Genomic DNA, 23726 nt, shown 5'->3' on the forward strand with positions numbered 1-23726 from the left:
CAAGCACAAAACTGCCCCAAAAAATGTTTTAAAGTGGTCCAAAATCTTTCAGATCCTCTAACACTGCTCCTCCTCCCTCATTGTCACAAACTCTATGCAAGGGGTTTGCTGACCTTCGTGAAGAAGGTGACAGGTATTCATCTTACCCTGGCTGTAACTAAGAATGACAATACCCAGTCAAGGCGCACTAGCCCAAGTTCTAATTCCACTTTATGTTCCACCAGGAAAGTAACTCCTTTAGCACCAGGCTGCTCGCCTGCAAGATTGCAGTCTTTCCTCCCTTGGATTATCCTCATCTTCTGGGCCTATTGCTTTCAATCAAATCTGGCTCACTGCTAGACCCTCCCCCTGACCAAATTGAGCTTACTGAGCCCGCTGTAGGAAAGTAGGATCTGCTTCTAATGGTTACCCCCACTTTTTGCTGATGTATCACTGTTTTGGACTAGTCTGACTGGGATCCTGCTATCCAGGACCCCTGTCTATCTGCTTTTCCCTAGTTGCTATGTAAGTACTTTAGGTACACTCCAGATTGGATACTGGGGTACCCTTATCAGTCCCTAGTATATGGTACACCATGTACCCGGGGCATAGGTACCCCAGGAGCCTCCCATCGGCTGCAGCATGTATTATGCCACCCATGAGAGGCCATTCAAAATTACACGACAGGCCTGCTACAGCAGACTATATAAGCTTGTGCTTACACCACTTACTGAGATATAGGTTCACTATATCTATCTAAATCACTACACTTAAATCAGTCAACCCTATGGCAGGCCTTATAAATCCAAAAGGCAGGGTGCTGGGTTTTATGTGAGAGGGTGACCCTGCATGAGTAGAGCCCCTCTGCAGCCTCGAAGACCATTCTCAGGGGTTGTCTTTGATGCAGCCAGACATATAGGTTTAAGTGCATTGTAACCTAGTGGTAAATGCTAACTTTAAAACGGCTGCTTAGAAACATGTTGTGTTTGGTGTCAAACACCTTGGAATCATACCTCCACACCAGTAACTGGTCCGTTGGCCTGTGGGTCCTGGCGAGGGTAACATTGTTTGTTCTTGGGCTTACCTGGTTGCTCCAGACATGCCCTTACTCTCCATTGCTTGGAGAGTCCCCTGGACTTGCTGATCCGCACCGTAACCAGTTTCCTCTGACTGCATGGGGTGAATTTGCCAAGGCTTGTTGGTGTTCCAGCCACACATTGACCCCTCAGCACTCAACATCCTTCATGGGACAGCTCACCTCCGGATCCTGGTCATCCTCGACGTCTCCTGGTCCCCTTGGCTGCAGAGTCAAGCATCCCTTCTTCGCACCTGGAGCACCAGACATCCGTGGGCATTCGACTACCGAGCCCCTGGTCACCTGTCGTGACCCAGACTCTGTCACCTCTGCTTTCAGGTTCCTCTCACCTCGAATCCAGGCTTGAATTCCACTGGACACTTTTTGCCTTCCTTGCAGCAGTACTTCTTTGCAGCTCTCCACTGAAAACGACAAAGGTTTCCGACACCACTTGACCCCTATGCGCCCGGCTCCTCTGGGATAGGTAACATGGGTACTTCAGTACTCACTGGTAGGTTGGCTCAAAAACATCTTATGTTCCGAAGGGTTTGCTCGAAGTCCTCGTAGAAGTGCCCTTAAACTCAAACATTCCAACCGCGACTTTCCCACGGAGCACACGGTCATGTTTCCTCACTGCACCCGTCCTCCGTGGGCTCTCTGTGTCACTCCTCTGGGTGGTTCCTTGGGGTCCCAGCAATTCTACCTGCTCTAGGCACTGTCTATTGAAGTTGTGATTGTTGTACCATTTTTTTAGTATATGGTTCGGTCTCCCCCTGGAGCCCGCTGTGTATTGTGCTACTTACGAATGTTCTATTGTTACAGTATTGTGTGATTTATGTTCTAATCTCGTGTAGAGATTAGTAGCGATAGTTATATTAATAAATTCATATTTTATATAACTACTGTGTGGTTCTCCTTTCATTTAATATTTCAGGAGGTGATATTCTGGTAAAACAAGCTGCTTTACATTCCTTCAAGATTAAGCCTGAAGGCTGCTCTCCACAGCTACCACTAGGATAGCTTTCTAAAGCTTATATTTGACCTCATAAATCATAAGGGTCGTGTGGCCTGGTTCAAGGTGCCCACATTAATTAGTGCATAGCATATACCAACCCACCTTCTCACACCCGCATCTCTTGTAGTTGGTAATGGAACTTTTAACCTTCTCTCTACGCGAGGAGAATATGCCCAAAGTATGAACCCATGTTATGGTTCTTCCCTTGCTACAGAAACCCCACTTGGACTCAGACAACAGGTCCAATATTTAGGCCCATTTCTTTGCTTTCTATCGTGTTGATGATTTTAGAAAAACATGTAAATGCCCAGCTGACCTCATTTGTGGAGACCCAGGATACCCTCCACCCCTCCCAGTCAGGCTTCAGAGCCATGCACAGTCCTGAATCCACCCTTCTAAGAGTCACAGAACATCTAAGACAGCTCCTGGATAAGGGCGGCACAGCTCCACCAATTCTATTAGATCTCAGTGCGGCCTTAGATACTGTGTCCCATTGCATTCTTGCTGAAACACTGATCCAACTAGGCCTCCAAGGTACATCGCTTGCATGGCTATCCTCCTTGATGGATCGCACTTTTCAGTTCTTCTTGTCAAATGTTGTGTCTAGGCCACACTCACTTACCTCGGGAGTCCCGCGGGGACCCATTCTTAGCCCCATGCTCCTTAATATCTATGGCCGCCCTCTTTCCACCCACAAACTGCTCCCTCTCCCCTCCAGCGCCATTGATTAACAGCAAGGGACCTGAGGACTAAGGTTGGAGCTGAAGCCCGGAGAGAGGAAGGCAGAGCCTTCTGCTGGCACTTGGTGGTCAATCAGAACCCGAGGAAGGGCACTTGCTAAGCTGGGACGAGCCCCAGTGGTAAATACCGGCCTGTTGTGCAGGGGGTGGGGGGGAAGGGGATGCCGACTCAGTAACCCCTGGATGCTGCTTCCACAGCCCAAGAAATGAGAGAAATACCCCAGCCGTGCAAGTGGACACCAGGGCCTACTGCCCTGGTAGGAACCGACTGCCTGAAGTCACCCATGGTGAAAAGCATCGCTGTTGATTAGGAAAGTGTATGACTGGCACACGAGGGCCACTCGTGAGTGAGCTGCAAGGAGCCTCCACGTGGGGTACAGACCAAGGGTATCCAGGTAAGGAACAAGCCAGGAGATATCCGTATGAACCTTCCCCCTCCCTCGGATGCTGAACCCCCTATGCTAGAGGCTGGCACCACAAAGAGCAGCCCCTGCGACGACAGTAGCCATGAGAATAGGGTCACCTGCAGCACTCCCTTGTCCTTCTGTTCGGAGACTGACAGACATAAGGCCCAATCTAGCGGAGATTCAATAAAGCCCAGAGTCGCTGTTGTGTGCTGACTATCCCCTGTGTCCATTGTGATATGTCCACCAGACTATCACAATGGGAAAAGATAAGACCCAGGCAGAGCCGGGCCAAGCCAAAATAGACTAGTTTACTAAGCCCACCAGAACCCCCGGAGCCAGGGGTTGATAATGCCCATAGGGACCCCAATGTCGACATGTTGGACACCACCATGACTATTCTCAACCTTCAAGTGATCAAAGACTCTAAACCAGCTCTGTGAGACAAGATCTGGATGGGCGGGAAGTTGAGGTCGCTCTACTCCGCCAGGACCGGCAAAAGCTTGTGAAGCATACAACGAAGGTTGAAACCAGAGTCTCCAATGTAGAAGACAAAATTACCTCCCTTTATAAAGAGGTTTGGCAGTTGCAATACTTGACAGTGGGTCTGGAAAAGACGGTGGAAGAAGCAGAGGGCCACTCTAGGAGGAATAACCTGTGGTTGCAGGTGATCCCAGAAGGAGCTGAGGGCACCAGACCCGAACAATTCCTCACCACCTTGCTGCAAGCCTGCCTCCCTGCGGTGTGCCCATCGTTGTATTTCACTCTGGAGAGGGCCCATAGATCTCTGGTACCCCGCCCTCTGCCCGGGCCCCCGCATCTCATTATCATGTGGATCCTCAACTATGCTGATAGGGACTTTATCTTGTGCTCCGCTAGACAGCAGAAAGAATTGATGTGTGAATTCGCCAAAGTTCCCCTGTTTCCAGACTATACCATCAAAGTTCAGCAAATGTGCTGATCCTTTGTGGGGGTCATGAAGGAACTCAGGGCAATGCCAATTCCATACATGCAGATATTCACTGCCAAGCTGAAAGTGATGTCCGCAGGGAAATCACTATTATCCGAAACTCTGGAGGCAGCATGAGAATGGGTGGAAGAGCGGAGACCTCTCCAGCTGCAGACAGTCCTCCAGGTCGATCACCACAAGGGGAGGAACCATGAGGAGCATTCGCAATTGACCATACCCAACCCCAAAGAAAAGAGGATTCTGCCTCATAGACAGGGATGCCTGCAGGAGTATGGGTGCCTCGTCCTCTTTGGAGGCAGGCACCGGCTTATCCTGGCCTGAATGATGCCATGAGGTTCTACCACTGAACTGCTGTTTTGTGGGCCTGTTTGGACCATGGTCTGACAAAAGACTGAATTGCATAACCTCTTGTCACTGATCAATCTTCAACAATATACACACACGACAAGACGATCTCTTGGGTTTATCCTCAGTTAACTCTATACTAAGTTGCTGAATGGATGGAAGATGCTTCATGTTCCTAAGTATGGGGTGAGGGATGTTGGGGAATTTTCCAGGTTTTGTTTGCATGTTTAACTGCAGCTTGTCACAGTGACTTGAGAATGTCTCTTTCCCTTCCTTTACTGACACACACCTATGGCTAGGGAGGACGACATGTACCCAATTTAAGGTGGTCTCCCGGAACAAACAGGTTGAACAACAAAATAAAAGAAGGGGGGGTGATGCTTCTGCAAGCCAAGAAATGGATGCCAGCTGTGCTCTTGCTGCAGGAAACACACTTGCTTAGTACACGCTGTTAGTGCTTGGGCAGACATGGATACACTCAAGTTTTCCACGCAGGCTATACAACAGATACCAGGGGCTTTACAACCCTTCCTCAAACCTTTCCCCTTGATGTAAGAAAGATCTCTCATGACCTCTCTGGGGCGCTGGGTTCTTATCACTAGGGAGCCTGGCGGCAGAACATGATCCATAGACAGTGCAAATATCCTTGCCACAATGATCAACACTACCCTGAGTGACCTCTTAGATGCACTCAAAAAATTACACACAGGTGTAGTACTATTGGGTGGAGACCTTAATTTGATTGGAAATGCTAGGCTGGACTCCACAAGCCATAATCCCAACACGAGGAGATCCACCTTGGGAACATGGTTGCAGGCCTTTGTGCTTTGATCATTCCCTGGTATTAACCTCATGTTGTGCGCGGTAGGGAGGGGGGGGGGGGGGGGGGGTTGGTAGGGAGGCGGGGTTTAGAATGGACAGCCTGGAGTATGTTGACAAGCCTTATGGCAGAAGTAATGTTTCAGGAGGAGATCCAAGACAGCGCTTACTGGATCTGAATAGGGGTTCTGTTCTCTCAGATGTAACCTTTTGGGAAGGCACTTACGAGGGTTATCAGGAGGGGCATCATCTCCTTCACCACTCAACACATGGTCCAAATGGGTGCAGAAATCCAAGTACTGGAGCAAGAAGAGGAGGAGGAGCTAGAAGGGAGGTTTCCCAGTCCTAGGGATAAGAAATTATCCATAAACTAGATACGGTCAAGGAGAAGCTGAAAACTAAACTTTAGGCTCAAGCTAAAATGGTGATTCTAGCCACCAAATATATAATATATGAAGCTGGGAACATGGCAAATTGATATACTGGCTGGCAAATAGGGAGGCGGACAAGATTTGTCTTGGGCATCCGCATTGCAGACCAAGGCATAGAAACCCGCCCCATGGGGATTGCATCAGCCTTTGCGACTTACTACAGGGGATTATATGAGACACGGGAGCAACCAATTGTGGCAATGCACAAACCCATCCTCCAGGACTTGCACCTACCTAGGCTACCTGAAGAAAGAGGCATTAGACCAGATGATTATGGAAGAAGAAATCCTGAGCACCATAAATAACCTGCTCATGGGAAAGACCCCCAGGCCCTAATGGATTTCAGGTGGAATTCCTTAAACGGTATGGGTCTCTCTTGGTCCCACAGTTATCCCTGATGTGTAGGGAGGCCTTTCAGATGAGGACCCTGCCATACAATCTTCGTGGTGCCCACACAGTCATTCAGAAATTAGGGACATTTTTTACTGACTGTGCCAATCTCACTGATCAATATAGATTTCAAAATTCTCACAAAGGTTCTAACTAACCGCCTGGTGAGAATAATCTGAAATTTGGTCCACTGGGATCAAAATGGCTTCATTCCCAATTGGGGAACGAAACACTGCACCAGACGCTTACAGGTGATGCGGGAGGCAAAGATCGAGGGAACCACAAGTGGTCATTTTAATTGACTTCGATAAGGCCCTAGATACGCTTGAATGGCCATTCCTATTGGCAATCCTTGAAAAATGAATGTCAGCCACAGATTCTGTGCCTTCATCAAAATCCTATATGACCTCCCATGGGCAGCAGTGCGGGTGAAGGGGGCGATATTCTCCTTGTTCCCAATTCGGCAAAGTACCCAAGAGGAATGTTCTCTCTCACCCTTCCTAATAAGCCGCTGACAGAATGGATATGGACGGATGCCCAGATTTGGGGAATGCATGGACACCGGTATCAGAAGGAACGCATAGCACTCTATGTGGATGATGCTCTAATATATGTCAGTTGCCCAGAACAAGTCACTCCCTGCCTAATACAAACGTTCCATAGATATACAGGCAAGACTCCGGCCTTAAGGTCAACTGGGATAAATCAGTGGTGCTCCCTATACATTGGTAATTGGATATAGCGGTGACGGAGCCATTTAGCCCTCTTCAAAGGGCCTCTACCTTTAAATAACATGTTACTTTGGACAAGGCGCGTAGCTGGGAACTTAATATAGACTCCACCTGCCAGCTTCGATCACAGCTCGATGCATGGGGCAAACTCCCACTTTTGATCATGCGCCTTGTGGCCCTTTTTAAAATGACCGTTTGCCCCAATGTTTGTACTTTCTCCAGAATTATCCATACACCCTTCCCAGGGGATTCTTTACTTCGCTCCAATCCTCTACCACTCAATTCATATGGAAGGGGGGGTGGGGGGGGGGGGCTAGAGTGGCATTTAATAAACATGTGCAAACTGAATTCAATTTTGGGCTGGGGCTGATGGACATGCGACAATATTATCAGGCCTCACAGCTCCTACCTATAAATGACTGGTTGTACATGGACAGGTCAGACTCCACAGCCAGGTTATAGGTGATTTGGGTAGACGTGTCTATGCTTATCAAGCACCTATATGGATATATGGTGCCCCGAGATCTGCCAGAGGTCACCTGCAACCCAATAATTTGTTGGCTTAAAGCACTAAGACAAGAAATTGCATGGGAGGCTCGTTTATCAGACACCTTTTTGGCGAGGGACATAGCTGCCTGAGGTTCCACAGCTAGCAAATTTGAGGGGTCAGATACCAACGGGATCTCCACAATAGGCGCTATCTGGGAGATATCACATGTTAAATCCTTTGGCCAACTACAGAAAAAATATGCTCTCCACAAAACAGTTTTTTCGATACCTTCAGTTCTGGCACACTCTGGGGAAGGCAACTGCAAGTCTTCAGGGGGGCCCGGAATTTAATTAGTTGGAATCCAAAATGTTCATGGAACGGCAGGCGAAGAAGGACATCTCCTTTTTCTCTACAAGGCCCTCATAGTCAAAATCCTCCATCTCATACAGATGCTTAGGGAACGGTGGGAGAGGGTTGTGGGCCCATTGGAGGAAGAGGATTGGGTGGAGTTGAATGTCTGCAAGAGAGCTGGTGAGGCTTCGTCTCATTGAGTTAAATTATTTTCATACAGTATATTTTTCACCAAAGCGTCATATAGGAGGACTACGTCATCAGCCTGCACATGATGTGGGGATGCTGAGGGTATATTTCTGCACATGGTAAGGGAGTGCCCAGAAATATCCAAATATTGGACAGGGATTCAAGCTCCACTAGCTAAAGTGGTAGACTTACCTATTGAGGCTACAACATGAATGGCTCTATTGGTGATCATTTTGGGCTGGGAAGAAACTAGTTGTGCTTAGACTGATGATTGCAAAAAGGGAGATAGCAGCATATTGGAGTTCTGTGGCGATCCGGGCCATAAGAGCCTGGACTCGGGGAATGAACTTCACACGAGGATGCCCAGCAAAACACAAGAAAATCTGGTCCCCACAGAGGAACACAAGGGGATAGTTTTTGACTAGGAATGGGACATGGGAGGTGGAGAGTGGGATGGGTGGTGAAAGAAAGACAAACACCCTATGTACATTGGGGGTTAGTTGGGGCAGAGATGTTGTCCCGGGTAGTGAGCTGCAATATTGTTTTTCACAAGAGGTTGTACATGCAACGTTCTTTTTGATAAAAGCATATAAAAGGAGTAAAATAAAAAAGACTTAGCCGAAGAACAATATTTGGGTTTGGGTTTTATTCTTGTGCTGCTTATGGTTCTAAATTGCAGAGCAGCAGAACAATCTAGAAGATTGTTTTATCATTGAGCAATGACTCTGGATGCCCTACCCAGCAGGGTCTGATGCTGGCCATCTTCGGTTTTACAGACAACCACCATTTAAACCAGGACCCAAGTTCAGCCACATTTTCAGAACAATAAAAAATTAGTTCCATGCAACTACAGTTCTCCATCGCAGGCATCTTTCAAAGATTCGTACACATCATCAGGCTGGGAATCCAATTTACATTTAAAACAGGAGTAATATTAACATGCATCATGCAAAAGAGTGCATACCCAAATCCTTGCAAATGGCTGGAAACTTCAGCTTGAGAGGTGGATGTGCTGTGAACTGCATTTTGAAAGATGCTACCAAACTTCAGAATTTCCTTTCACACAAATATGAAAAGCCCTCAATGAGTGTCAAAACAAGGTGACAGAAGCCATGCATGTGAATCTAAGAAAGATACCCACATTGAAGATTTGTAATTCAGAGAAGTAATTTTTTATTGGTTCTTTCACGGAGTCACATGCTTGAATCATGAGTAGCAAGCAGAAGAACTGGTCGGGTAGAGAGGCTCAAATAACTGAAAAAGATGTTGAAGCGCCACTCATCTCACTGTGGGATCAATTATTGACTTAATAACCAGACTGTAATGGGAAAGGTATAGCATGTTTTCCATGTAACCACTTTATGGCTGTCCAAGAGGGAAAATTCTGCAAAGATAGTTGCAGTCACCATCCCTAGTGAGCTACAACGCAGCTGGAAGTTGTCTGACTCTTTTGGCATGGCAGAAAGAGATACAGGTGGTGATCAGTCTGGCTGCTTCCTCCCCTTGTTAAGGAAACAGAGGTGTGCTTCTTTATTTGACAACAGATGTATCCAACCCATGCATCTGGCAGATGAAATGGCTTGCATGCACTTTCCTGGAAACAGTACTTAATGTTCTCTTTATGCATTTGCCAGAAAGAAGAGTTTAAAAGAACTGTATTCAGCTCCTACATTGTAGCTGGTAAAGAACTAGGTGGAGTGAGAACAAGGATGGGATCCCCATCTGTCCTTTGAGATAGCAGCCATGAGGACCTACACCGAAGAAACACAAAGGCCAGGCTGAGGCTGGTGCAGGAGTTAAGCCAAGGTTTCATGCAGTACAGCCGCCACAGTTTGCAGACTCTTTCTCTTCCACTATATACATAATCTTTAGGAATTCATGGAATGTGTTAATTGTGGAAGGGATCTTTTTGCTTTAACAATTTGTCATCATTCAGCTGAAATGCTTAGAAAGCTCAACTCTACTAGTTCAGAACGAGGCTGTCAAAGGAAGGGAGGCTTGTTTGTGGTGAAGAACCTAGCAGCTGATATTCGTGAGGAGTGCTGGAGGCACTTTGAACATGCTTGGATCGTCTACTGAAAAACTAAAGGAAGTCGATTACCCATACTAGGGGACCCAGGCTGGGGCTCCCACTAGAGCATGGCTAGATCCCTAGGGATGACGCAAAACAGTGGAACTGTATGGACAAAGACACTGAACCAAAAAAATCAGAAAAGCCTCCTCTTGAGATCTATGATTGCCACCGTCTGATGGCGAAGCACTGGCATTTGGTGTTGGAGGCAGTCATGAAGAGTCAAGGAGCCGTATTTGTAGAATACAAGGCATCTGGCAGGAACTATTGCTCCTTCTTGGCGACCCTGCCAGGTTTTCGGTCTTCACGGTCAGATTTTCTACATCGATAAAGACACTTTTCCACAGGGCACTTGCCACGTTTTTGATCTTCAAGTAAAAGCTACATGACCCTAGGGTCACCTTCCTTCCTTAAATGAAAATTTCAATGCTTTTGATAAATTGTAACATGAAAGCATATGTTCTAAAGGTCAACTGAATAAAAGACCACGAGAAAGATGACATCCTGGGGGGTTAACATACTGAACAGTTGTATCCTAAGATACTTAAAAAGGTGCAGAAGGGACATTATACAGGTGTCTTCCGGAGACTCCTCTCAGGAGCATGTAAAGGCTCACTTTACCCATGTCCTTCATGCATAGATTGGTGCTTTTCTTGTGTGTAGTTGAAGGTTCTGCAAAAATTGTGGGGTATGGCCATAACAGCATTAGCCCGCACCCATCTGTTATGTTGAATTCCATGCTTGCAGGTGAGAACTAGGAAGCAGCTGAGTTGTCTAAACAGAGAGGTGGGTCTGTGACTGATCCAATGCCCTTCTTTTTGCCATATGTCGGGTGTGCTGGCATTTCGGCTTGAAAAAATAAGATTTCAGCTCCTTAGCAAGAGCACCTGGCACAATTAACACACATCCTTCGAAGTCATGAAGATTTTGTATATAATGCAAGGGAAAGTCTACTGAACTGCAGGAAACCTTGCTCTACCACCTGCACTTGCTTCAGCCCAGCCTTTGTTATTCTTCAGTGTAGGTCCTTATGGAAGCCATTTCAAGCTACTCATTGCATGACTGTCACATTTATTGAAGCAAGTGTGCTGTATTTGTTGTTTACCGGCTGATATACCCAGAGAGAATGCCTGGGCTGCAGCTAGGCTTGAAGGTTAAACTCTGAAGGAGGAACAAAATGATGTAAATAAAGAAAGAACTGTCATCTGCGAACAAGCCGGTATCTGCGTCCATCATTGTTCCAGACATAATGAATTGTCATTAGAAAAGAAAGGCTTTAGGTCTAAATAAATTCAGTCGAAAATCTGGAAAATAGTAGCATCTGAGGGAGTTTGAGTTCAGGACACACCCTTCTCATTAGCTAGAGTTCAAGTATTTTACAATGATGTGGGAGTTGCCCATTGAGCTAAATTACCTCCACGGAGATTAATAGTGATGTTGTTTTTAATGTACCCGGGATTCTGCAACTTACCGGGAATGATTTAAACATGTGAATCCAATGCTGGAGGAGTGAACTAGACTCACTGCATCTACATTTATATCAGTAGACAGCAGAGTCAGTGTCAATGCATGAAATCTCCAATGATGAGGACTTTTACAAAACAACTGTATACACCTTTGATTTACATCTTCACTCTTGGGACTTTAGTAAAGTGAACGTTTGTCGGCTGCAATCGTGACAGGGTGAGAGTCGAAAAAGAGGCACGGTGGACCAGGAACACATGCAATACTGCAACAAGACAAATGGGTACAGAAGGAGCAGGACAGCTGATTAGTGGTGCATTCGTGCAGTGCACTTTAGGCATGGTCAGAGGGCATGCCCTTAGTTCCCCTCTTATAAAAGCAGTGCTCATGGGGAAGCTGCAGTAAATATAATTAGGCTCGGCTTGAGTCTATTTTCCAGTAACGCACTGCTCTGTGAGCACTACCTGTCTGTAGTTTGTACTTAGACAGTCCAAACCTAGCTAGGATGTAACCGAGCACTGATGAGCAACAGAGTTCTGGGTAAGAAAACTGTAATGTATCAGTCTGTGCTTTCATCTGCAGGCTGGTAATGCAGAGTTCCTAGTATTAAGTGTCCTGTAAGGAGCAGGTTTGTCCATGGGTGTGTTGACTAACAATGCAATGATCTATTGGTTGTCTAAACTGCAAGGAGTGAATCTGTGTGCACGTCTTCCGCTTTATAAATATTTTTCTATGGTAGGTTCAGTTGTGCTTGGGCCTTTTTCTGTCAGAAACCGCGTGCTCTAGGCAGGTTCTACAGGGAACAGAAGCCTGATCGGGTTCTTGTTAATAGGGTACTCATTGCACAGGGCACTCCAGTCACCAGGTCTGCTGCCTTACAAACTGGCATTTACAGAGCGGACAGCATTTAGAGTACTGTGCTCTGTGAACATTTTAAAGTTTTTTTTATAGAAAGAACAATCGGTTATCGCTACATACCTGCAATTCTGCTGCTCAGCCTGTAAAAGGATATAGGGAGGCAACATATCCAGGGACCTCTGCAGAAAAACAGAAAGAACATGCACAGTTAGAAGTCAGCAAGAAACTGCAGTCACATTACTGCAGTCACATTAGCAGGATGGGATCATTTCTAACAGCAGTTTTGCAAGTGATGGGAGTAAATGCAATTTTCTATGTAATTTCTTTTCACGAACACTTCTACCCTTACGGTTGTTTAATTATGACGGCACACTCACTTCTTCTGTTCTAAATAATCATCTAACAAGCATTTACAATGCAATGGTCTCGGCAATATTATAGGTAGAGCTATTGGCATTGCTCATTTTTTTATTTTTTTTGTATCCCTAAATAAATGGCATTGTCATTTATATTGGCAATAGCTTAATTGCTTGCATATGCGAGACCTATTGCATTAGCAGAGAGAGAGTGAGGTAGTGAGATAGAGAGAGAGTGAGGTAGTGAGAGAGAGTGAGGTAGATACAGAGTGAGGGAGGTAGATAGAGAGTGAGGTAGTGAGAGACCGAGAGAGTGAGGTAGTGAAAGAGTGGGGTAGTGAGGGAGAGGGATGTTCTGAAGTAGTGAGATAGAAACAGAGAGTGAGGTTGTGAGGTAGTGAGATAGAGAGAGAGTGAGGTAGTGAAAGAGAGTGAAAGTGAGTTAGTGAGATAGAAAGAGAGAGAGTGAGGTAGTGAGATAGAGGGAGAGTAAGGTAGTGAGTTAGAGAGAGAGAGTGAAGTTGTGAGGTAGTGAGCTAGAGAGTGAGGTAGTGAGATAGAGAGTGAGGTAGTGATGTTTTTTGAGAGCGAGTCGTGAGATAGTGAGGTAGTGAGAGAGTGGAGTAGTGAGGTAGAGAGAGTGAGGGAGTGAGAGTGAGTTAGTTAGAGAGAGTGATTGAAGTAGTGAGAGAGAGAGTGAGGTAGTGAAAGTGAGAGAGTGAGGTAGTGAGATAGAAAGAGATAGAGTGCCTCAAACTACCAAGGACTGGAGAAGTTGGGGAAACAACCCAGTGAGAAATGAACACAGAGAGAAAGGAAATCTATCATTGCTGACTCATACCAGTGAAACCTAAACACAAAATGTATTTATTTCACCTCCTCAGAAGCACACAAGCACTCTGACACACACGTATTCGCACAGGCATACACAGTCGCGGACAGATACAAACACAAGTACACACACACGCGCACACCAGTTAGATCATGCACTCATATTAACACACACAGACGCGCGCTCACATGCATGGACATAAAGAAACGCACGCTGCACACACAGGCGCACGTACACACGCTAATGCACGCGCAGACACCAGCACGCACAGGCGCACAAGCAAGGGTGGCAGGGGGTTGATTCCGCTGCTGCTAATGACTCATCAGCTCTGTGCCAGAGAGCGGCAGAGCCAGGCAGTGCGGGGTTTTGTCTCCCAGTGCAGGGTCACGCATCCCTTTGTGCTTCGCTGCAGGCCAGGCTGCTGGCGGCATCCTCCGCCCTAAATCCCTCGGCACAAAGGTGCAGGCCTGCTACGCTTGAAGGAAGAAAGATCTGTGCGGAAAGCACTAGGGGTGACACCTCACAGGACCATTCAAAGCCCTGTACAGACACCCACACAAGCTGCCGAGTGCATCCCACACCACCCTGGAAAGACAAAGTGTGGGCTGTGAACAAAACGCTGCAAAGCCGTGCCTGGGGCTTATTGCTACGGGAAATAAACACCTTCCGCACACTGGCATGTGTAATTTTGTACAGAATGTATTTTTTTCTGCAACCATCATCAAATAAATGATGCTGCACAGAGGTCACAATGGCGCAGCCGCCATGTCGTGGGTGTTTCTCCCCTGCACACCGCGTTGCGAGCGGTATTACAAAGCGGCTGTGACCCTGCTCGGCTTCCAGGAACAAAAGAAGCTGCCGGCAGCCCCCTGCCCCTCCCCGCTCAGCCACATTCAGTCAGATTCATCAGTAGGGGCATAGCAGGCGGCACTCGCACAAGACCCCAGCGGCGTGCCCTGCGTGCTCGCCCCTGCCCTCGCGCACCAGTGGGCACCCCCCATGCCTCCGTGGATCGTTCTTGCCAGTGCCCCACTCTACCACTCCTTGCTTCTCATGTGACCCTCAGTATCCCCCCCGTCTCCTACCCCCTCCCGACACACGCACACCTTGACTGTGGCCGGTGTGACGTGGGTAGTTTATTTGCACCGTCATCTCAACTACCTTTGGAAGCCTGCTTTGCTTAAATATTCAGGCGTATGAAATGATTAATGCGCGCCTGCCTTAATCAAATATTCAGTCCCAGGCTCCCCTGTGCATTGCCAACCCAGAGGGGGCGGCGGCACCGCATCATATATAAATCACGACGTGAAGGAGCCTGCGCCTTTCCGCTCGTGTATAACGTTGTGTGGCCATACCACTACCTTTCGAGGGCTTTGAAAGAAATGAGGTCACACATCTCATATGATCATAACCCTCTCAGATACCAGAGGAGTCCACTCTGCATACCGTGTCATGTTATGTTATGTTATGTTACGTTACGTTACGCTCAGCTTGGCTGGGCTTTGCTATATGTATGTATATGTACGGTACTCTAAGTTCTGTTTCATTATTACTTGCCATATGTGATATATACATGTTATACGTTATATGACATTATGTTATATTACGTTACGTCACGCTAAGCTCGACTGGGGTCTTCATAACACACCCGCGAGCGCAGCTCACTTCAGGGTTGCCCTGAACACCCCTCACCTAAGAAGCGGGGTGGTATCGCCTTGCCCGTGCTCTGTGAGGGACAAGTGCGTCTGTCCTACCTCAGGTCAAAATAAATAAACAAAGTGGTGGCTCTACCATGGCTTCACGGGGGAAGCACACACGTGCGCAAACGTTCATTACATTTGCATACTCAATGAGTGACCGTGATTGACAGCTCAAGTCTGCATTAGAAGATGCACAAAAAAAAAGGCAAACTTTATACCCACCGACGCCGGACTGTACATTTATATAATGAACTCTATTCGGAAAACACGCCTTGTTTGACGAACACGCTTTGAGATGTCCTGCTATATGTTCCTGTCGAACAGGCCTCTCAGAGACAACCTTGCACTTGAAGGCTCGGCGACGGACACGGAGGAGGGCAGAGGGAAGGGGGGAGGCGAGCAGCTCCTGAAAGCGCTGTTTGCTCACCTTCACTGCGGTGCTGCGAGGAGGAGGCTCTCCTCTGCACTTGAAGACTCGGCGACGGCCAAAAAAAATGGCAGCCTCAAGCTTCCGGAATTTTTCGAATTCGGGGGCGTCTTTTGCTGTCCTGAGTGACGGACGACGTCACGAGCTAAAGAACAGCAAAACTTACGCCCCCGAATCCAAAAAAGACGGGGCTTGTTACGAGTGACTCACTTCTCTTCCAATGGCTGGCCTCCGTTTAGGAAGCCAGCCAATGGAAGCGAACGGAGCTGAGCGGCGGGTCTAAACTGCCTACTACACAACATAAGGTCTCCTGACCGGAAGCTGCTTCGCAGCTTAACGGTCCCTCGACCTAAAAAGGTAAGATTACATTGAAAACAGGGTAAATGGCAATTGGCTACAAGAGGAAGTCAGGCTCGAAAGAGAGAAACAAATAATGTGGCAAAGCATTAGACGAAACATCAAAGGATGGACCAGAAAGACAAATTCACAAAATGCTAATGCTTAAGGGCGAGACGGTCAGTGATCAACTCAAAATCAAAGGTGGTGTTATCAGATTCTCCTTATTTCAGTGAAGAATTGGGCACAGAGTTTTCCCCAGAGCTGAACACAGGCTGCAGAGAACCATTACTGTGATGTAAAGGTGAGATGGTCCGGTAGGCGTGATAATGGTTAGGGAACAAGAGGACAAGTCTTCTACACAAGACATCTCCTCTGTGCTTCAGAGTTCACAGCTTGGTAAACATTAATAGCCTTGAGGAAAGACCTACCAAAACAGAGTGGTTAGAAACATGGTTAACCCTGGTGTTAAATCTGACAGCCAACATGTACTATGGATACACACTCCTCTCAAATGTTTGGCTCATGCAGAAAACGGAGTTTAACAGGGTTAGAAGTAGGGATACGGTAGCTCTTACTCCCGGTTTCCGGTCACAGACTCTTCCTTCCTCCATCTCTTTGGCACAATGCATGCATATACATTGTGTTTCTAATGAGACGGATAAAGATGCTATGCAGACGCTCCTAAAACCGACAGAGAGGAAGAGAAGACATGCCATTCCTCCTAACTGCAACACCTCAATACCTTTAAAAGAAGCTGGTTTCTTCTAATGCAAAAACATAAGATTCAAGTGGGAACTCTAATCCTTCCAAGGTTTTTGAATTCTCCTATAGAGGTAATTGGCCACCAACAAATCCATCCTTCCAAAGCTGGAGAAGTGTGGCTCACTGGTTAGAGGAGGCAGACCTGGAAGCAGAGGCCAGCCCGGGACCAGGGTTCAATTCCCGGCTCTGCGGGGTCTTGAGTCCTAAAATGTCCACGGACTCAACAATTCTCGCTCCGGTGCCTACTCGTTTCACGGGTTCACACTCTGCGACTCTGGGCAATAGCTTGCTTAATCTCCACAATGGCCCCTCGCGGTGGGATGCCTGGCTTTCACCTTGTGGATACCCTGCCGGGGTTATCTCACAGGGGAATACCAGGACAGGTTCTCTAAGCAAGCGCTTCGATACCGGGTCGGTGATTTGCGCTATATAAATACATGTACATTTACAAAGCTGACTCTACAGGGAAATCAGGCACACCTCAACTCCTTTCTTGCCCGTAGACATCCACTCTTTTTATTACTGTGTGAGAAAAATAACAAACCGAGCAGGTCATGTCCATGACAAAGCTGCAATCCATTTAAACAGCTGTGATCCAGCAATAGCCCTAGCCTTCTATAGTTGCCATTGGAAGTGAAACCAGCAACACAATCAATCTTTAAGACTCGCTACTGCATAGATATGAATAAAAGATCACACATCTTACAGTAAAGGCACCAGCACCACTTCAGCAGTCTTAATTTACTAATTTAAGGACGGCAGCAAAGGTAGCATGGCAATAACCCACTGTAGAAAAACAGGTAATACCTCTTGCCCCTGACAAGCACCAGTCAATGCAGCACAAGTAAAGATAGTGGAGCTAGGGGTGGGTGGTGTAAATTACAGTAACCTCAAGATAACAAAGGGAGAGCAGGGCCTTTAAAGGAATGCATATGCACAAGACAGATGATGGGCCAGGAAGGTAGTGCAAGTCGAAAGCATGGGAATGTGGCACTTTCACATGGATTGAATCAGATTAAAGAAAGCAGTAATCTGAATCTTTGAGTTTTTGATAGGATGAGTGGATGTGCAACTCTAAGAAAGAACAAGTTCGAGATCAGACACAAGGGACCTTTACACTGTTGGGAGGGGAGAGGCTGAAAAGACAGCAGTGAAGCCTGAATTCCGGTTTCCAGGCACATGTCCTAGGTCTAGAACAGTCATAGCCCTCTGGGATCAGTCCATTTCTTGACGTGGCCTTCAACCTAACGACTGGAAGTGCCAGCCCAAAGAACAACGGTGTACCACAACACACCATGTTACTGTCCCACTATTTATAAATGTTTTTTTTAAACATTTTTATTGTATATATGCAGAAACTTAAACAGTAAACAGAAGGAAGAAAAAAGGAAAGGTAAGAGTTGTAAAGCCCATCTTGGGCTGCAATTAAAGCACATGCCATTTTACAAATCATCATCACAGGGGTTCCCACTCAGAAATCGCCGGGTGGGGCAATCCAAACATCACAACAGCACAGCAACAAAAGTCAATCTTTATTTAAATACGTATTTAAAGAACAGGATATGCACTCAAGGAGGGTGCAAGTTATCCCTTGCCTCCAGGTTATTTACATATGTACCCCAGATCAGACCCGCTGTCCCATCACTCCACCGAATGCGTGTTTCCACGAGGACATCGCATTCCACACACGCCCATTTATGCAGCACACAGACCCAGCATAACTTTTTGGGTGGGGTTTGCGATTTCCATGACATGTCAATTAACCGTTTAAACAATACAAAATCAACAAACTGGTGTAAGTATTTGTCCCCCTGGTATGTAATCCCAGTAAACAGAACTCAGGTGTGATTGGGAGCGCCATGTAAAACAATACAGTTGTTACTATTGCTTTCTCAGCCCAGGCATTCACCAGCACTGGGCATTCTTACCCAATGTTTATGAACCCAGCACCCATAGTCCCACATCTGGGATAAGCCAATGAGGCAGCTGGTAACATGAGTGAGATCTGTCGTGGTGTAAGATATATCTGGTGCACATAAATAAATTCCGTGTAGCGAAAGATGAGATTATGAGACACGCAGCAAACCTGTTGCAGGGCCTTGGTCCATTGCTTATCCGATAATGGTGCGTGTTAATCGCATGCCCACATTCCATCACCTTAGTGTCCGGTTGATAGTTGTGGATTCGTAAGGCCATGTTAAGGGCAGTATAAAATCTGCGCACACCCCAATGTGTGAATGCTGTGTGTAACGGGGGAGCTGTTGGAGGTTCCGCTCGACCCCACCCCCAGTGTGATGCTACTGCTCCAAATATTGCATGATATGTCAAAAGGTGTCTGGCAGCAATGCATCTGAGGTCCAGCAAAGAGAGAAACAACCCCTCCCCAAAGAGGTCCCCCCTATGTGCGAGCCCCGCTTACAGCCAGCTCTGGACCCCATCGTTATGGACAACCCCTTGGAGTGCGGTCGCCTGCCACTGAGAAATTAATTGGGAATATGCTGGCAGTAACGCCTTGCCATGGACATATTGCAGCCAACAGTATTGTGCAACTCGCGGTGGATGAAGGAGACGTGCACCCGCTGAAGATAGCCAGGTATAAAGAGGTGTCCTATTTAGAAATCTACTTACTGACATTTGCTCCGGGCAGGGGGCCTTCCTCCAACCATCGAACCGGCCACTGCAGCTGTGTCCGCAACATAATATAGCTCAAAGTTAGAAGCCTGAGTCCCCCTTCCCTCATGGGTCTGAAGAGCATCACCCAATGCCTACCGGAAGCCCCAAATCTCTCCACCCTTTGACTTAACCTGTGAGCCAAGAAAATACCTTTATTTTAAGAGGTAATTAGACAAAGACAGGCCAGAGAACCAAGCAGATGAAACCTCCCCCACCGATCATAAAACAACCGCTATTCAGTCCAGTAGTCGGAACCTGGGCCTGTGACCCAGTGGTATGGCCTCAACGAGAAAGAACCTCCTCTGAATTTGTGGGATCTTGTATTGTCATTTTCTGAGCCTGATCAAAACTTGAAGGCTTTCCTGTAGCCCTGTGGGATGAGCTCAAAGGGCACTGGCAAGTATTTGTGCAATTTGAACAAACATCCTACAATATATGCATCCCAGAACGGTCAGTGGTTAAAGGTTCGGTGGCTACCTAAAAATAAACTAGGATAAGCTTCCCTTGTTATACGTGGATAGAAAATCGTTCAGTGGGCACCCGTATGCCTGTGAATTTCGCCACCACTAAAAAATTGTGTCCATGTTCTACAGTGTAAGAGAAGCCATCTCCTGAAGATATGACTCCTGGGTATCATTCTCGAGGTCCATACTGTTTACTATGAACCTCTCATACCCTGAACATTATGAGAGACCAACTGGAGCCATATCTGGTCTCAGGAATTAGGTCAAGTTATCACATTACAGCACACGACCCTTAAACCAAACATCTCACAGTGATCAGTACCTCTTGCCAACCAGTAGCACCATTTCCAGTTTAAATGTCATCTCAAGCCGCTTTTGGCAAAGTTCATGCAGTATTGGCCCAGAACACTGAAACTATCCTCTCTTAAGCCTGAGGTTGCAGAAAAATAGGGCAAAGGACAGACAGACCAGGGCCCATGAAGAAACGTAAGATTATGTTTATAGCACAGGAAGCAAAACTAGTTGACACAATGTAAGACCCGGAGGAATCCCAAGTCTATAGACTCTTAAGGGTCCGCTCCATTTACTTAGATCATTGGCCAACATGTTGACGGATCAATGCCTTTTCTCATAAGTCCTTTAATAGTATTTGAGGTCATATCCGTTCATCAGAAGGTAGTGAGGCAGCTTGGTTTCTTTGGGAGCCCATTATTTTAACTGCCCTAACTTCAAAATGCATAAAGTAAAGCCTACTCTTTTTATAGCATGCTGCTCTAACAAACACTTATTTTATGGTGTGCTAGATCGGTCTCAAACCCCTACCACCATGATCTATGCTGCTGAACGAAGCCGTCACTGAAATGACAGTCTATCCAATGTCCTGTACAACAGTGCGCTGATCCCTATGATTAATACTGTCCAGTAGCCTCTGGCTATCTCAAAAGGGGGAGAGAAAAAAGATGAGATTTTCAGAAAGGGAAGAGAAGTAGGGCGAATTTATATGGAGAAATCACAATGGACTTTACAGACGGAGTAAGTGCACACAAAATATGGCATACATCCAGACAACTGAGGGATGGGCACACAAAGAACAAGCATTCTCAAAGCCAATAAGTCTTGCCTATGCAAGAGCTTTGCCACTGTGTTTTAGCTATGTTGTACACCAGTGTGGCTGCTGCTCAACATGGCGAAAATTTAGCATATAAGAGAGTGGCATGGAGTGTCAGCGTGGAAGGGTGAAGACTAGAGTGTTAATAGAGTGGAGTGGCAGAGAGTGTCATGTATTGGAGTGGCATACACTGGAGTGGCGTAGAGTGGACTGGTGTAGAGTGCACTGGCGTAGAGTGTTGCCGAGGAAAGTTGCACAGAATTTAGTGCCATAAAATGCAGCGTCGTAGAACACAGTGGCGTAGATTAGAGTGGTGCATAGTAGAGTGCAGTGGATTGGAGTGGCGCAGTGTAGAGTGGCAGAGTGGAGTGGAGTGATGTAGAGTGGCATAGAGTAGAGTGACGCAGAGTGGCATAGAGTAGAGTGACGAGAGTGGCATAGAGTAGAGTGACGCAGAGTGGCATAGAGTAGAGTGACGAGAGTGGCATAGAGTAGAGTGACGCAGAGTGGGATAGAGTAGAGTGACGCAGAGTGCCATAGAGTAGAGTGACGCAGAGTGGCATAGAGTAGAGTGACGCAGAGTGGCATAGAGTAGAGTGACGCAGAGTGGGATAGAGTAGAGTGACGCAGAGTGGGATAGAGTAGAGTGACGCAGAGTGGGATAGAGTAGAGTGACGCAGAGTGCCATAGAGTAGAGTGACGCAGAGTGGGATAGAGTAGAGTGACATAGAGTAGAGTGACGCAGAGTGCCGTAGAGTGACGCAGAGTGCCGTAGAGTGACGCAGAGTGCCGTAGAGTTACACAGAGTGGCATAGAGTAGAGTGGCGTAGAATAGACTTTCAGAGTGCGGTGGTGCAGGGCAGAGTGCAGTTGCACAGAGTGTAATGTAATAGACTGATGTAGAGTGCAGTGGCATAGACGTGCAGTGGCACAGAGTAGATTAGAGTGGCGTACAGTGGAATAGCATAGTGTGTAAGGGCATAGAGTTGAGTGTTACAGAGTAAAGTGCATTGCTGTAGAGTGTACTGGCATAGAGTGCAGTGGCGTAGAGTGGAATTGTGTAAAATTCATTAGGGTGTGGCCTAAACTGAAGTGGTGTAGGGTGCAGTGGTGAAGAGTAGAGTGGCAAAGAGTGCATTGGCACAGAGTAGAGTGGTACAGGGTAGAGAGGAGAGACGTAGACTGCAGTGGAGTGGTGTAAAGTGGAGTGGACAAAGTAGAGTGGAGTGACGCAGACTGAAGTATTCATGGTGTGGTAGCACACTGGCAGTATAGACAACAACAATACATTTTCAATTGAAACGATCATGACATTTGCACAGCCATACAGTTTTACTATAAAACCATACAGTAGAGAAACGAAAATGTGTGGAAATTGCATCACATAGTGTAATGATTTGTTTTGATCATATTCAAGTATTTGTGTCCATCACACTTAAGAAGTAACAAAATGTGCTTTGTTTGTGTTCCTACTTCTGAAATACTTACACAGTTCATATATGTCATGTGCTAGAAACAAAACTCTTTCATACCCCCCAGTATCCAGCAAGATTGCCATACAAGTTCTCTCACTTTGAAGTCAGAGAAAGACATGTAAATAAGCGCCCTCGGAAGACCATGCCCGACACTTCACAGTGGTCTTTGAATGCACAGCAAATGTTATGAGATAAGAACAAGATTTAAAGGCCTGTTTACAGAAAGGGAGCACTTGTATGGATACTGTAAATAAAGTTTGGGCATGGGAAGGTACAGACAAAAGCTGGACAGCCTAAAACACATAAAGCCAGCAAACAGAGAGAAAGAAAATGTGAGTTACAAACCACAAAGTCAATGGTAAGCAACAGGCGGAATGCATTCCTAGGTCGACTTTCTGAATGTCCCCAAGATGTCTTGAGTAAACCAGACAGCTGCGCTGTCTGGTAGGCTGAGACATAAAAACTGGGTGAAACTCAAGTTACTGCAGAAAGAAGTAAACCAGGGAGATATTTATTCAAGATATTAAGAAGATTTTTTCGCATTTAACTAAAACTTACCATATCCTTCACTGTCAATCTACAGCCATAGCAGAGAAGTCTGAGAAAAGTAGACTTCCCATCACCACTGAAAGAAGAGAAAATCAATTAATTAGACAACACATCATCCAGGCAGAACATATTAAGTCACCAGCGTTGTAGAGTACACTGAACGATGCTAGTTTAAACACAGTATGAGATCAGATGGTCTTGCTGGGCTTCTCCAGTTCTCCTGACTGTGAATCATAAAACTGCAATGGCTGAAGCCTTTAAGAAGACATACAGCCAAGAGAAGGTTACAACATCTAAGGAGCATCTTTACTTTAGCTTGTCTCTGCCACTGCAGAGAGGTTCAACACTATATACACCAATCAGCCAAGGCCAGGTCTTCCAAAAAACAGCTTAGCTTAACAGGCTAAACATCCCCACTACTCGAAAAAACAAGGAACTAAGAGACTCTTATCTCTTTTGAACTTCTGCAGTTGTGTACCTCGAGCTCCTAGGCACAGAAAGGAAGAGGCCAGTGCCTGGATAGTTTGCAAACAGGCTGGTTGTTTCAGACTGATTTATACTTGTTTGCATAATAGCATTTTCTATTGTTCAATGTCTCAGACAAGCTAAATGCATTGATTTGCTACTAGCCCGATGAATTAATAAATAGGTGATGAACAATTCCTAGTGTATACTTTTTGCCAGCAAGTAAAAACACCCATGCCTTTTAGCAGACAAAA

The 23726-nt window shown here is 46.4% G+C and overlaps 1 protein-coding gene across 2 annotated transcripts in view; it reads right to left on the reverse strand.

Annotated features, from left to right (window-relative positions):
• The window catches only part of CTU2 (cytosolic thiouridylase subunit 2), a 167402-nt gene that overhangs the window by 1702 nt on the left and 141974 nt on the right, over window positions 1-23726 (reverse strand). For both annotated transcript variants that reach the window (XM_086945812.1, XM_086945811.1), the window contains exons 13-14: window positions 23017-23083; window positions 12443-12501 (exon numbers count right to left, since the gene is read on the reverse strand). In XM_086945812.1, coding sequence (XP_086801938.1) covers window positions 12443-12501; window positions 23017-23083 — 126 coding nt within the window. The remainder of the gene's footprint in view (window positions 1-12442; window positions 12502-23016; window positions 23084-23726) is intronic.

Source organism: Lissotriton vulgaris, chromosome 12, assembly GCF_964263255.1.
Source record: "Lissotriton vulgaris chromosome 12, aLisVul1.2, whole genome shotgun sequence".
Lineage (NCBI taxonomy): Eukaryota > Metazoa > Chordata > Amphibia > Caudata > Salamandridae > Lissotriton > Lissotriton vulgaris.